We start from the raw sequence: 15,725 nt of genomic DNA, 5'->3' as shown, positions 1-15,725 counted from the left end.
AAGAGTATCATTTAAAGCCATAAGAAAAAAATGGGAAAAAATATCATTTCAATATTGATAGCATTGTTACTAAAAATATTCCAGTATTGTAATTTCTCCTTGGATTTTATTTAAGCAACTAAAAATAGGTTTTGAACTGGCTCTTGAAGAAATATAAAAAATACTATTAGCACATATATTATATTTCTCTTAACAGATGATACTTAGAATATTGGCATTAGAATGTTCTGTAGTTTGTTCTCATAACATAAAAAGTGCTGATAGGTAGAAAATTTTCTGTTAATATCAACATGTTAAATCCTGACTATTTTGAAAACTAATGCATTTTAAATTCAATGATGTACAGTGGTCAAAATGCATAAGATCGTCTTGTGGAGTCTCCTGCTGACTTTTTTTGGAAGTCACGCTTCAAGACCCTGGGCTCACAGAAATAATGAATTTGCAGTGGAACTTTATCAAGCTATCCGCTTATCTCATAATAACAACATTATATTTTCCCCTCTTGGAACAACTGTGCTTCTTGGAATGGTAGAACTGGGAGCAAAAGGAAAAGCACAGCAACAAATAAGACAAACTTTAAAATTTGAGGACACCTCAACTGGTAAGTATTGTGATTATTTATGCTAGATAAGAGTTGGGCATATTTATTTATTTATTTATTTATTTATTTATTAAAAATATTTATTTTTATTTAGAGGTACAGAGGGTGAGAGGATTCACCAGAGACAGTGTGGGGAGCAGAACAGGTGGATCTACTGAAATACAGTGCTGAGGGGAACAGTGGGTGAGACACAGGTCTGCTGCATTATGTGGGTCAGCTTCCTGGCTGGGGATCAAAGTCATGCTGCAGTGGCTGGCAACAGCTTCATAGAGTGGAGATTCAACTCCTTGTACCACCAGGAGGCCCCTGGGCAAATTTATTTTTTAAATATCAGAGGGAAATCTCAGGATCATAAAACTTCAATAAATAATACATATATGTGTGTATACCAATATATACATATGTATATATAGGTATACATATATATACACACACACACATATATATGGGAAGTTATAATGAAGCAGAGAAAACAAATGTAAATTTTATGTATCCATAATGTTTCTTAGTGAAAATGTTAACCAAAATTTTTTTTTAAAAAATGATTTCTATATAGATATATTATTGTGAGTATGACTTCACATTTTCCTCTGGTCTTTTGTTTTAGTAGGTTATAATTAATAAAGCTCATGTTGTTTGTGTTTATACATATATGATATATGTCTGTGTGTGTATAAATTCTTTTACACACATTTATATTATTTGGAACATTTTCTAATATCATGAAATTGCTTCAGAACATAATTTTTAATTGTTGATTTATTGTCTGTTATGAAAGTTCTGTTACTGACTTAGCCCTTCATCAGTCAGGCTAAGTTTTCTGTTGAAATTAACATGCTAAATTCTGTTTATTATGAAAATGTATACATTTTTAATTGAATGATGTACAGTGGTCAAAATGCATAAGATCTTCTTGTGGAGTAAAAACACAATAGCAGATAAGACAGCACCGACGAGAATCCTGTGAAATTTCCAGGATTCTCACACCTAGAATTCTGTGTGCCACTCATTAAGTTTTCAAATTTTTCAGAATTATTTTTAACTAAAATCTAACTTTTTCACTGAAATTAGATCGAGAAATCATTCATTTATGCATTTTAAATGTCTTTTAGCTAAATTTTTTTTAAAAAATTGAAAAGAGAAAGAATGTACATAAATCAACAGAAATCTTCACGAGTCTTTTTTTGTTTTGTAATCTCCAGAACTATGAAACAGAGAGAAACAGCGAAATGTTAACAACCCTGGATTGTGAACATAAGAATAATAGTTATAGTAATAATATTGTCCTCATTATCAAATATATACCTGCATTTATATAAATATATAGTATATTGGCATCCACACTAATTTGCATATATGCAAATACATATATTTTTGTGTTTGCATATATGCAAATATGTAGTGTATAGGTAGTATCTGAGATATGGTGTAGGTTTCATGCCACATGAAGGAGGCAATTGTCATTTTCCCTGGCCATTCTGTGTTCTCAAGTTCCATAATGATTTTAAACTTAAAATTTATCATCACTGTTAGATAATGTGTCTTAAACATCAGAGAAATTATCAGATGTTTGATGTAAGAACTTAATCACCATAACTGCTTTCAGTAAGTTTGCTTTACTTCAGAGGAAAGACTTTATTTTTATGAAAGAAAAATCTGTTTACAGGGTTTATTTGCTTAATTTAAAATAAAGGCAATTTTATATAGAAAAGAAGTTGGTGGTAGAATGTTAACTTCAAATTTTCCCTTGCAAATAACTAAAGTGAGGTCACTAAATCAAGGTTTAGTCTTGATATTATTAAATTTAGCAAATCCCACTACACAGTCCCAGAAGCATTTAATTCACTTGGTACTGCTTTGAAAAATGATAAAACATTTATAAAGACTTGAAAAGTTGATTCTATGACAAAGCAGTAAAATTAGAGCTTCCAAAATCTAAATTACTTTAACTGGATTCATCTTATAGAGAAACAGAGAAATATTAACAACCCTGGACTATAAGCATAATAATAATCATAACAATGATATTATCCATATTATCATATATACACATTATATACGTGCATGTGTGTGTGTATAGTATATCATTCAGTGTTTTATGTGCTTGGCTATATTATCTCATTTAATATTTAATTTTCACTATTATTAAATATAATAATAGTGAATATTCCTTGAGGCAACTAGCCCATTATACAGATAAAGACAACGAGTCAAAGAAATTTTAAGTAACTTGCCCAGAACTAATTCAGTGAGGATTACAGGTACAAGTAATTGTGCAAATGTTTCTTTGAAGAATATGTATGGAAGGTTAAACATTTATATTTTAAAGGATGACAAAACTAGAAAACTTATTTTCTATGTGTTTTGTTAAGAGAAAGGGAGAGCAGCACAGAGGAAAGATAATTGCAAAATAATAAAGGAAGACTAACCAAAAAGGAGAAAATAGGGAAGTTAAGAAAAATAATACATTGAAGACAGGGCACAAAACGAAAAGACACAAGAAAATGGAAAAAAAAAAAAGATGTTTGTAAAGGAAGTAAACTGTTTGAAGCGTAGACTAAGGCCTGAGAAAGGTGAGGAGGTGGTGAGTGGAAGAGCCAGAGAAAAATCAATGGCGATGATCCTGTTCATATTCAAAATTTTAGTATTTTATTTATCATAGATTTTTTTCATTAAATTATTTATTTAAGATTTTTTATTTATGCATACAAGAACTGGGGTATAGACCAGAGACAGAGTGAGGAGCAGAACAGGTGGATCTACAAATATCCTGCTGTGGGGAGCTGTGGTGAGACAGGAGCATTAGCTCCCTGGGGAGTAGAACTCTTTAACCCCTTACACCACCAGGAATGCTCCCATTACTACTGATTAAAAAATACATGACCTTGAATATTATATTGAAGCTGGGTTTGTGGCATGTCCTTACATTTTATGCCCTATGTGATTATCATATTGATTCATCTTAGCCTTGAACCTGCTTTCAATATTTGACTGATTATAAAAATGTATTATCCAATGCATCAGTCTGTATTTTATTTTACCTGTTTCCCATTAACACATGGCCTTTTGTACTGACATCTTGCTACCAGAAGGGCTGTCAGTTGGAGTTCTTAATTCTATTGTCAAATATCTGCTCAAATTTTATCTTCTCCAGTTCATTGAGCAGCTGGTGATATTCCATTTTGTTTGCCGGTTCTGTTGTTTACTAATAAAAGACTAAATTGATTGTAGTTCTTTATTCCAATAGAGTTATGGAAAGAGAACCAGATATGCATTCCTATCTCAGCTCTGCATGGATAACCTTGTCACTTAGGCACTTCTAAAGTTTGCCATAGTTATCTGTATTTTAGATTGCTCACTATAAAAAAGAAGAGTTTGGATTATATAGAATTTTGGGTAAAATAACCTATAATCCTGTGACTGCTTTTCTTTTTTATCTTAGGGTCTTTCATACTGACCACACAGTTGACCCTTGAACTGTTGGTATTAGAAGTAAACTTTACTGAATTTTAGAGCACTTCTGATGGTTTAGTATAATCAAGTTAAATATCACATTCCTTCTCATGGCTCAATTATTGGAAATCAATAAACACAATCTCACTGCTAAATAAAAATAATATATATGTGTTCTTTTTGATCTGTACTAGAAAGGATCATTTATCTTAAATCTTATTTATAAGACAGATACATTTATCTCCTCCTCCAAATGAATGATACTTGTATTTTTTATTGACAATTTAGTCTAATAATTTATCAAAGGCCAGCTAGTTGTTACACAATCTTAGACTTTTAGTATATGACACAAATCTATTTGTTCTGACAAATGAGTTGGAGCTATTTTTTCTCTCCCTCTCCTTTCTAATTCCTTTACATATGTTCATAAGTGATAAACTGCTGTAATTGGTTTCAAATTCTGCTACTTAATTTCTAACTTTAATTAATTCTTTTGGATAAATTCCCATGCCTTCACTTGAAAGGTCTTCTATGTAACCTCCCAATAATAATTGGCACTTCCAAATTTACTATAATTATCTGGATTTTAGATTCCTCACTCTAAAAAGAAGAGTTTGGATTCTATGGAATTAATACCTTTCAACTATAAATAACAATAAATGATTGCATTTGAAATAAATCAACTTTCTTCCTTTCCTTATGTAAAGAATTCCAGGAAGGTAGCAAATTATTGAAATTCTTCAGATTCAGTAATATGGATCTAAAATCTTTTATGTTGGTTGTCTATATCTTTGTGAATGGAGACTCATAAGGTTTGAAATGCAATACAATGTTCATATTCTCTTTGAGGGTGTGTTGTACCTGGACAGGAGTGCCAGGATAAAGGGACAGGTGGCGTCTAACATGTAGTCTCAGCTGCACAAGATGTGAGGCCATCACACTGCAGCCTCCATGTGAGGATGACTGGCCTTACTTCCTCAAAGATGCCCTGTGTGCTAAAAGGTCTCTGCCAAGGTATTTGCACATGTGCCCACACACACAACTTAAGTCCATCAACACCTAGTAATACTTTATTCTCTTTGTTCAATGGGCCTCTTCCAATGATGAACCACTTATGTTTTTTTTTTTTAAATCAACTTTCAATTTAAAAAAGCAGTGCTTTCAGTATTTAACTGCACTTAGATATAATGAAACTATTGTAAGAAACTTTTAACGCATGATTGATTTCCAGGATTAAAACTGATGAGTATGATAAATACCAATAGCCTTCAGTAATGAATGAATCCACTGTACAAAGATCAGTGCTGAGTTTTTAGTTAATACATAATTTCTTGACAACTCTGTGGTCAGAATGATCTAACTATCCAACTAAATAAATAATAGACCTATGGTAATTTTTAATTGATTTTGATAGATTTACTTAGCTAGTGGTTAGAGCAGAAATAGTTAATATTTTTTTATTGTTCATGTATACTGTCAAAGAATTTACATACATAAACCTGAAGAAATAAGCAATTCTCATTCTTCCTCATTGCCATAAATGACTGTAGGGGTTGCCTAGTAAATTCCAAAACTTAGACAGGTGCAGTTACTCATAAGAGAGCAATTCTTTATTAAGCCAAAATAAAATTAACATTGAAAGGATTGTTCATCATTTGTCATACATGCATCAGCATTCATTTGCATTCTCCTTTCATAAACATCACATTATGTAAGGAAGGGATTATATGAATAATTTGTCAACAACTGAAAATTAACTAAATTTGACTATAAAGAGGTTTCCTACAGGCTCTTTAAGTGCATATATTTTAAAAAAATTACAGATACATTCTTTTTTCTTATGTAAAAGCTTATTTCTCTAGAAAGTGTATATTTTACAGGAGATAAATGCTTAAAATATTTAGACTAAATTAGAAAGCATCTTTAGCTAGATGTAAAGGGGCAAAAGATGGTGATATGAATCAGAACACTTAGCAGCAACACTGAAAAGCTGTTGTTTTATGTTGTTCAATATGTCAGTATACATTATAATTATTTTTTAGGCGAAGAATTTTCTGTGCTGAAGTCATTTTTCTCTGCCATTTCTGGGAAAAAACAAGAATTTACATTTAATCTTGCCAATGCCCTCTACCTTCAAGAAGGATTCACTGTGAAAGAGCAGTATCTCCATGGCAACGAGGAATTTTTTCAGAGTGCCATAAAACTGGTGGATTTTCAGGATGCAAAGAATTGTGCAGAGACAATAAGTACCTGGGTAGAAAGCAAAACAGATGGTAAAGTTTCCCATTTTCATAAAATCATTATTCGCCATTGTATTCATGGTTTTTAATATCTGAAAACAAAAAGTAGCTGGATATGTTCTACTAAACTATGGCTCAGAGGGATCATAGCTAGAGTTTTTTTCCTCAATTATTCAAATGAATGCTAAATTGTAAAGCAGAGAGAAACTGTAAGCTTCTTTGAAAATGATGCAGATTTTATTTTATTTTTCAGAGATAATAATTTATAAAGTTCTTTAATGGAAGATTTTAATGATTTTTTTTTTTTTTTTTGTTCAAACAGGTTTTTAAAGTATGGCGGTAGTAATAGCTTTGGCTAGATAAGAATCATTTTGTAAACCCAGATGCTTTTATTCCCACATGTGCTGTACGTAGTTAACACATCTGACTTGAGTGTATTAATAATTAATAATAAGTTTTGCTAGTCTTGTCATAAGCATGATAATCTGAGCTTTAACTTAAATATAGGCTAGCAGAAATGTCAGAGGGACTAAGAAGTGATAGTCCAGAGAAAATACAAGCTTAATTCTGTTCAGATCTGAGTTTAAATCTTAACAGGTTCTAGCTATGCCCACTTAAAGTGAGGATATTATTAAAACATTTCAGTATTATTGGCAGGCTTAATAGAAATATGAAGTAATAAGTATATTTTAGGTCCTCAATTAACAGTCCATTCATTCTACTTCAAAAATGTGACAGTTTAAAATGCTACTTTATATTCTACATTATATGATACTTTTATTCTTTATAGAAAACCTTGTACAGAGAAACATAAGTTGAAAATGTTAGGTGGGTGTTGTGAGCAGTTTTCACAATAAGTACTATTTTAAAAAAGGATGTATTTATTTGTGCATACAGAACTGGGGTATAGGCCAGAGGTGCAGGGATGGTGAGATGATTCACCAGAGACAGAGTGCGGAGCAGTGCGGGGGACCTTGACCAGCAAGGTCGGAGATTCGGGGCCCCAGGTCCAGCAAACAAAGGGAGCAGTCACACGCGTGTAGCAGAACAAAGAAAGAGCGCTTTATTGGGTTTTATCTCAGCTTTATACAGGAGGAGAGGGATGCCAGGAAGGGAGAAGGCCAATAGACACTAGACATGTAGCAGTGTTTGATAACATGGTTCTCGCGACGGACAAAAATGGGCGAGAATGGAGCAGTGTTTTGATAATAGGTGGGTGAGAAAAGAAAGAGGAGAAAGAAAAGGTGGGGGCAGGGAGTTCTTCCTGCATGCCTTTTACAACCCGGATATTTTTCTCTATCCGGACTCCATTTCACCTTTTTATGACTGCTGACAGACGCCAGATGCTGGCCTCGGTCCCCAACAGAGCAGAATAGGCAGAAGTACACTGCTGAGAGGAGCAGTTGGTGAGACAGTTTGCTGCACCATGTGGGTCACCTCTGTAGCGGGGATTGAACTTTGCGGCTAGCTTGTTACTGCTGTGCCTTCACCCTTTGTGCCAACAGGCGGGGCCAATAAAGTACTATTAATTGTATAAAAAATGAAGGTAACCGGCCCTCCCTGGTGGCGCAGGGGGTTAAAGCACTGCACTGAGAAGCTGAAACCACTTCTGCATGAGTTCGACCCCCGCCTGCCCCGGAGGTGACCACATGGCGCGGCAGACCTCTCCTGACCCGCCCGCTGCTCCCCCTCAGCAGTGTACTTCGTCCATCTGCCTGTTCTGCTCCCCACTCTGTCTCCGGTGAATCCTCTCACCCTCCACATCTCTGGCCTGTACCCCGGTTCTGTATAAATAAATAAATCTTAAAAAAAAAAAATGAAGGTAACCTTAAACACCTCTAAGGATCCAAATCATACTTATAGTTTCATAAATTCAAAATACTAAGTGGAACTACAAAGAGGAGATTAGTTATTTGGAAGGGGAAATTCAGACTAGCAAATCCATTCTTGTACCCTGTGAAGACAGTGGCTGCAGATAAAAGATTAGCAATTTTGCATGTGCCATTAACACATTAATTATTTTTGAACTGCTGTAGAATGTTAAAATGAAGTTTGAAAAATACCAAAGTTAGGGAGAGCTGTTTTTTTGTTGTTGTTGTTCTTTCTGTTAGAAAATAATTTACATATTCTTATTGAAGAGAGTTCCTTACTAGGTCTGTTCAAATTTGTCTGACTTCTCATATTTTGTGTCTTCTCATGAAATTCCCTTTATCCTAATGTCTTAGAGGAATATCTAATAGCATATCCTTGTAATTTCAGAATTACCAAGTTTAAATGATAATGCATTCTAGACACAACTAATCTACTGATTTGGTTTTAATTCTACATAAAAAAAAATCCATTGAATCACTATTGTGATTCTTCTTGTCTCATCCTCACTCTTCATAGGAAAAATTAAAGGCATGTTTTCAAGAGAAGAATTTGGCCCTCTGACTCGACTTGTTCTGGTAAATGCTATCTATTTTAAGGGAGAATGGAAACAGAAATTCAGAAAAGAAGACACACAACTGATGAATTTCACTAAGAAAAATGGTGAAACTGTCAACATTCCAATGATGAAGGCTTTTCTGCAAACAAACTATGGTATTAAGAAAAGTCACTGTTCAAAGCACTGAAGTTTAAAAATAGAAAAAATATATTTAATATGTTATATGCTCTGTTCCAGGTTATTTTTCTGAATCTTCTATGCAATACCAGGTTTTGGAACTACCTTATAAAGGCGACACGTTCAGTTTAATCATTGTACTTCCTTCAGAAGGTGTGAACATAGAAGAAATGGAAAAACTAGTAAATGCAGATCAAATCCAGAAATGGCTCTCTGAGATGAAAGAAGAGGAAGTAGAAATAAGTCTTCCTAGGTTTGTAATGTCATTTTATTATTCTGGTATTTATGTTTATTTTTTTTAAGGTTTATTTATTTATGCAGACAAGAGCTGAAGCACAGGCCAGATGTACAGGGGGTGAGAGGATTCACCAGAGACAGAAGCAGAACAGGCAGATTGAAATTTCACTGCTGAGGGGATCAGTGGGAGGGTCAGGAGAGGTCTGCCGCTCCAGGTGATCAGCTCCCTGATCAAGGATCAAGCTTGTGCTGCAGTGGCTGTGTATAGCTTTGCAGTTCTGTACTTTAACCCATTGCATCATCAAAGAGGACCTATGATTTTATGTTTTAAGGTATGGAGGAACTTGAATAGCTGACTGAAAGAGAACAAATGCTTGGGAGGGATATTGACAAAAATGGAAAAAAAAAAAAAAAGCATGGGAAAGTCACTCCACTTTATGTATACAAAGCCAGGTGAGAACTGTGTCAACATTACTTTGCTGTTACGAGAACAGAATTCAAGTGCTTAGTGTTCTCTGAAAGAGATAATTGTAAATCTCAAGTCTAGAATTCTGAGTTAAATGAAGAATCTTTTTATTAGATGAACTTATCTTTCTCTACCTTTTATCTTTGTTGGAATTTAAAATACTTATCCTCTATTATGTTTAGGAAAATAAACTCAAACTCAAACTCTTATGCTATATTTGCATATGTATGTATACATGTATGATTGAAAGGTATGTTAAGTCAGCTCTGACAAGTGGTGCTCTAATGAACTGAATTATAAGTAAAATCCAAAACGGGTTCAATTTTAGGTAATTAATACAAAATAGAAATCATAAAAGCATAGTTCAGGAAGCATTAATTATGAACACTTTTCCCTTTATATCATGTGTGTAGGAGACAGGAGAAACCTTAGAGTAAAATGATCCAACATAAATCAATTCACCCCTCCTGAACTTTTACAGAGACTGATGTCCAATAGATTAGATTCAATAGTTTCATTTGTAGTTTCTCTTCTTTTCAAAATCTACATGCCTGCGGGCCCCTCTTCCTGTTCCCTTTATCTTGTGAACATCTTATTTCCTACATCCTTTTCCCATTCAGCTAGATCCAATCATTTTCATCACACTCTCACCAAGTATTTCACCAAGTTTCTCTCACTTTGTCTTTGTTCCTCTTTAATTCTTTCCCTGGTTATCCTCATTCCTTACCCGAAACACACACACACACACACACACACACACACACACACACACAAACATTTCTTCTCAGCTTTGTATTTTGTTGGAATAAAACCCCAGAAAGAAGTCACTCTAGCCTCACAGAGGTTGGAGTTTGAGATCTCTTGCAATATTCAGGATATTTAGAGAACTTTATTTCCCACACCAGACCAAAGCTTTAGTTTTAGTCTTCATATATGATTTTATATTGATTTCTCTTACTCTCAACTTATGTCCCAACCTCCTCTTGTGCTCTAAAGACAATATCACACCAAGCTAAATTGTTTACTCTATGCTTCACTTTAAAATGTTGTAAAAATATTTGTCATTCTTATCTTCTATCTTCCTTGATGTTCCACAGAAAGTTGCATATAGTATTGTTCTCAAAGTAAATCTGACCCAACTATTATTAATTAACTACTTTTCTTAAAACTCTTTCTTTAACTCTTGTGTATTTTTCTTTCCCTCTGTAAAATTTTCTTGCTCTCTGACTTACAATGTTACTTTCTTTTCTCAAATAATGATTTTCAGTGTTTTGTCAGAGTTTTCTTCTTCTACTATTTTATTCTCACTAATTAATCACAATTTTTGTAAACTGGATTTTTTCTACAATTTCTCTACTGATTTCTTACAATCTCTATATATCTAGCTGAATAATACTCAGTCTTTCCGATTTTTTCTTAGTCCAACTATGTGTAAAATATTGTTAAATTAGTGATAATATAATGGGGCATGTGACTGATAGCTTACCCATTAATAATATAATTGATATATTTTAGAATTAAAATATTTTCAAATCTCTCTCACACTCTCATTCTCTCATTTCCCTGTCTACTTTCTCTCTGCTTTGGTAAGATTAATGTCTTGGGGCTAAACCCCCTTAAGTTTGAAGAATATCTTCCCATGTACTAACAATGAAAGTCTTAGTAGAGTCACTTGGCAATCTTGAGTTGTGGTTTTTTTAGTATAAATGTAGATGATGTTACCTGTACCCAGGGTGGTCCCAGATTCATCCACCCACATAACAGTTGCCTAGAAAATAATGCATGAGTCCAAAACTTAGTTGATAACAGGAGATACAGGCTATTGACAGTATCTTTTATTCAATTTTATTCAAAATTTTAGAAACCGCACAGGGATGTTTCATAGTCCACCAATCCATCCAGGCTTTGCAGTCTGGATAGATTTTCCAAATTGTTTGATCACATTTTAAGATTTTCCAAACTATGATCATCCTTCTCATACCATTTTTTTCCCCCCATAATGAGGACACAGACTTCTCTTTTAATTCATACAAATTCAACTGTTATAGGTTGAAATGTGCCAACAGGTCCCCCGGCCCCCTAACAAATTAATATGCTGAAGTCTAGATCCTTCATATCTTAGAATGTGATCTTACTTGGAGATAATGTCTTTACAGGGGTTATCAAGTTAAATTCCAGTATGAAACTTGAAAGAAGAAACTTGATACACAGTAGCATAGAAGGAAGACTGTGTTAATATACATAGGGTGAAGATGGCCAAGGAAAGATCTTTCCCACATAACTCTCAGAAGGAACCAATGTTTCTCACACCGTCGTTTTGGACTTCTAACTTCTATAGCTGTGAGAAAATACATTTCTGTTATTTAAGCCACCTTCCTTATGGCAAATTGTTAAGCAGTCCTTGGCAAACTAGTACAAGTAGAACTAATGTTTAACAAGCTTTTACTGAATGCTTGGTGCAGTAAAAGGGATTTATTAGGTAGGAAGCACTTTTAAATTATTTGAAAGGGATAAAATTTCCTAGAGTTTTGGCTGTTTCTTGTATGAAGTCTTCTGTTTCTTGCTGTGTGTAGCCTGCTATTGTCAGTACCTACTATCACCCAAAAGAGAGGTCTTAACCATTTCCCTGCTACTAGCATCCAAAATCTTCCAATTTTTTTCCCCCCAGGCAAAAACATAGCCAAAATGTAGGTCATATTTTTCTTTTCCCCTCAAAAGGCAGATTCTCAATCAAGGTAAGAATCTATAGAAGTAGATTTCAGCGCTCAGTGAAGATAACATTTTCATATTGTGTAGAATAGTTGACATCTTTATTATCCCTCACTCTCAAAATTCTGTACTTCCATCTCCCCGATTCTATATGCATATGGAAAAACAACTTGTCCTGCTTTTTCCAAACAATTTCCAGTAAAAGGCAAACTTGAAATATTAGTTGGCAGTTGTATATCTTTTTCTCCAACCAAATACAAGCCACCAAAATTCTTTAAAAATCTGGTGGCAATCTCAATGACTGCACCTCATTATATATTTGCATTTATAACACAAATCTAACAAATAGAAGATGCTAAATCAATGATGGCTATTCTTTGCTCCTTGTTAAGAATACCACTGTATAGCTAGTACAGACTAGAAAGTCTTATTTGACTTCCCAGCCTTCCTCAGACTGTCCTGGAAGGTCCTGCACCATAATGTCCAGCCAGTCAGTTCTAATTTATTTGTTCTTCAAGGCCTGGTCAAAGTGAACTCTTCTGTGTGGATATATTTAATATAGTTTATTTTTGGAACACTTTATGGAAGTGCATGATAGAACTTCTTATATGCACTTTCACTTCTTGTTCATATCCTTGCTTATTCTTGTATGATATGAGCTCTGGGACAGGAGGGTTTGTCTTCTTCATTTTAATTTCTAAAGTCTTTTGTATATTTCATAGTATACAGTATACAACAATTAACGCACTTGAGTTAAATTGCATAGATATTTTCAAACAGAGATGTTCGGTGTTACTTCTTTTTATCTACCTATAAATATTTTAAAAATCAGAATGTAACATTCTAGTCACTTTTTAATTCATCCCCTGTGAGAATCCTAATGAAACCAACTCTCCTCCCCATATGTACAATATAATGAAAGAAAGGACATTAGTCATTCTCCTACAAACTTTTTCCCAGAGAAACAAAAATGAGGCTTTTAAAAATTCACAGTGCTAAAGATTTTCTTATCAATTATTCAATCACATTAATAGAGTATTAAATTTAAAATGCATTCACTTTTAACTTAAAGGATGAGTTTTCTGATTTCTGAAAGGAATGATGCGCTTATATATTAGGTTCATGAGAAATTTTAGTCCATCAGGGTATATTTATTGAGTTATAATTCCTTAGCACTAGGATCTTGGATTTGAAGATACGAACTATATTTTAACAAAATGACAATTACATCACAGTAGAAAAAAATATCCATTTAAAATCTGTGTTCAATAAAGCTCATGGGACAAAAGAAATAACTTTGTTAAAATACCCAAAACAAAATCGAGATTCAATGCAATCCCTACCAAATTTTTCAATGGCATTCTTCAAAGATATAAACATTACTAGCATTCATTTGGAGTTATAAGCGATCTCAAATAGCCAAAGTAATTCTGAAAAAAAAAAAAGGGAAAATGGTGGTATCACACTTCAAGATTTCAAATTAGACTACAGTATAATAACCAAAACAATATAAAATAATAACAGATACAAACTAATGGAACAGAAGCAAGAGATCAGAAATGTTTATTTGCACACTTATTTGCAAATTAAACTATGACAAAGTAGCCAAGGGTTAGCATTGGAGAAAGCAAAGTTCCTTCAACAGATGGTCTTGGTAAAGCTAGACTGATACATGTAAAAGTATAAAATCAGACCTTTTCTTAACACAAAAATTAAATCAAAATGAATAAAAGACTTGGATGTAAGACCAAAATCATAAAATACATAGAGGAAGAACTAAGCAAAATACTCTATGATATTGGATTCAGTGGTGTCTTTATGTATTTATTTCCAATATCAAAAAAAACTAAGACTATAAACAATTAGAACTACAACAAAATAAAAAAAAAACTTCTGCACAACAAATGAATTTACCATCGAAACAAGAACAACTAAATAGACACTTTTCCAAAGAATACCTACAAATGACTAATAGACACAAGAAAAAAAAATGCTCATCAACGCTTACTATTAGGGAAGTGCAAATCAAATGAGACACTGAGACGCCTTCTCACACCTTTTAAAATTGTTCATGTCAAAAATACCAGTAACAACAAGTATTGGTGAGGATGTGGAAAAAAAGGAATCCTTATACACTATTGGTAGATATCTAGACAGTAGCCCCTGTGGCAAAATAATATATAGATTTGTCAAAATCCACTCATAGGCTTCTACCCAAATGATGCAAAACCACTAATGACAAGGAATATATGCACATTTATGTTCCTTTCACCATTATGTATAAAAGCCAATCTGTAGAAACAACTGAAGTGCCCAACGACAAAAGAATGGATTAGAAAGATGTTATGTTATATACATGCACCTGATAGCACTCTTACCATTTTGAACAATGTGGATTTAACTAGAAGGGATTATGCTAAGCAAAATATCAGAAATAAAAAGACAAATACTGGATAGTGTGGACCATATGGAAACCAAACAAAGGATCAGATAAAACCAAGCCACTACTAGAAATTAAGTTACAGATTTGATGCTAGCAGACAAAGAGGAGTAGGGAGAACAGAGTGTGGAGGAACAAGGGACAAGAGTAGGAGACCATTGCTGTTGGGTGTAGTGTAGTAACATACACCTGAAGAGATGATCTTATACATCTAAATCCTATTCAGCCAATGTTACCTCAATAAAAATAAATAATTAAAGCAAATGAATTATACCCATTACAAAGGCTATTATTCAAAACCACAAATAAAATCAATGAATTTTAAAAATTATGCTAATGAAAATAAGTCATACACAAAAGCCGATGTAAAAAATAAAATAAAATAAAATCACAATCTGTGTTCAGTACAGTAAAAGGAAAACTATATAGACACAACAAATATTTTTGGTCGAATGGACAATTTTATGTTTTCCTAGTCAATGCTGTGGTTAGTTTATAGCTTAAAAATGCAGAGTAGTTTTCAATTTGACAACTGAAGACTGTAAAATTGGAAAAGTTTTATCACTGTATTAGTTTCTTAGCACAGTCATAAATTACCACATAATATTGATACATGGCTTCAAACAGTAAGAAATTCATTCCTCCACAGGTCTGGAAGGTAGAAGTAAAAATCACAGTGTCTGCACCTCACTGCAAGTTCTCTCTTTGCCTCTTCATAGCATCAGTTATCGAGTGGCCATCATTATGCTTATAGAATCAGCGCTCCAATTTTTTGCCTCTGTCATTATATAGCCATGTCTATTCACACATCATTCTCCTTTCTTATAAGGGTAGAGTCATATTGGATTAAAGGCCTGTTAGATCTCAGTGTGACCTCTACAACCCTGATGAGACTGAAATAACCCTACATCCAAATAAAGTCACATTTAAAATGTGCCAGGGCTTAGGACTGCAACATGTGAATTTGGCAAGCA

General features: G+C 33.5%; 1 protein-coding gene across 1 annotated transcript in view; it reads left to right on the top strand.

Annotated features, from left to right (window-relative positions):
- The first annotated feature begins 350 nt into the window (after window positions 1-350).
- SERPINI2 (serpin peptidase inhibitor, clade I (pancpin), member 2) overlaps window positions 351-15,725 on the top strand; it is a 45,232-nt gene continuing 29,857 nt past the window's right edge. The window contains exons 1-4 of the mRNA XM_004674933.2: window positions 351-601; window positions 6,097-6,327; window positions 8,683-8,877; window positions 8,960-9,152. Of these exons, the coding sequence (XP_004674990.1) occupies window positions 355-601; window positions 6,097-6,327; window positions 8,683-8,877; window positions 8,960-9,152 (866 nt within the window). The 5' untranslated portion in view covers window positions 351-354. The remainder of the gene's footprint in view (window positions 602-6,096; window positions 6,328-8,682; window positions 8,878-8,959; window positions 9,153-15,725) is intronic.

This window comes from Condylura cristata, unplaced genomic scaffold, assembly GCF_000260355.1.
Source record: "Condylura cristata isolate star-nosed mole 26May11 unplaced genomic scaffold, ConCri1.0 scaffold00003, whole genome shotgun sequence".
Classification (NCBI taxonomy): domain Eukaryota; kingdom Metazoa; phylum Chordata; class Mammalia; order Eulipotyphla; family Talpidae; genus Condylura; species Condylura cristata.
This window is presented reverse-complemented; position numbering and strand designations above follow the sequence as displayed.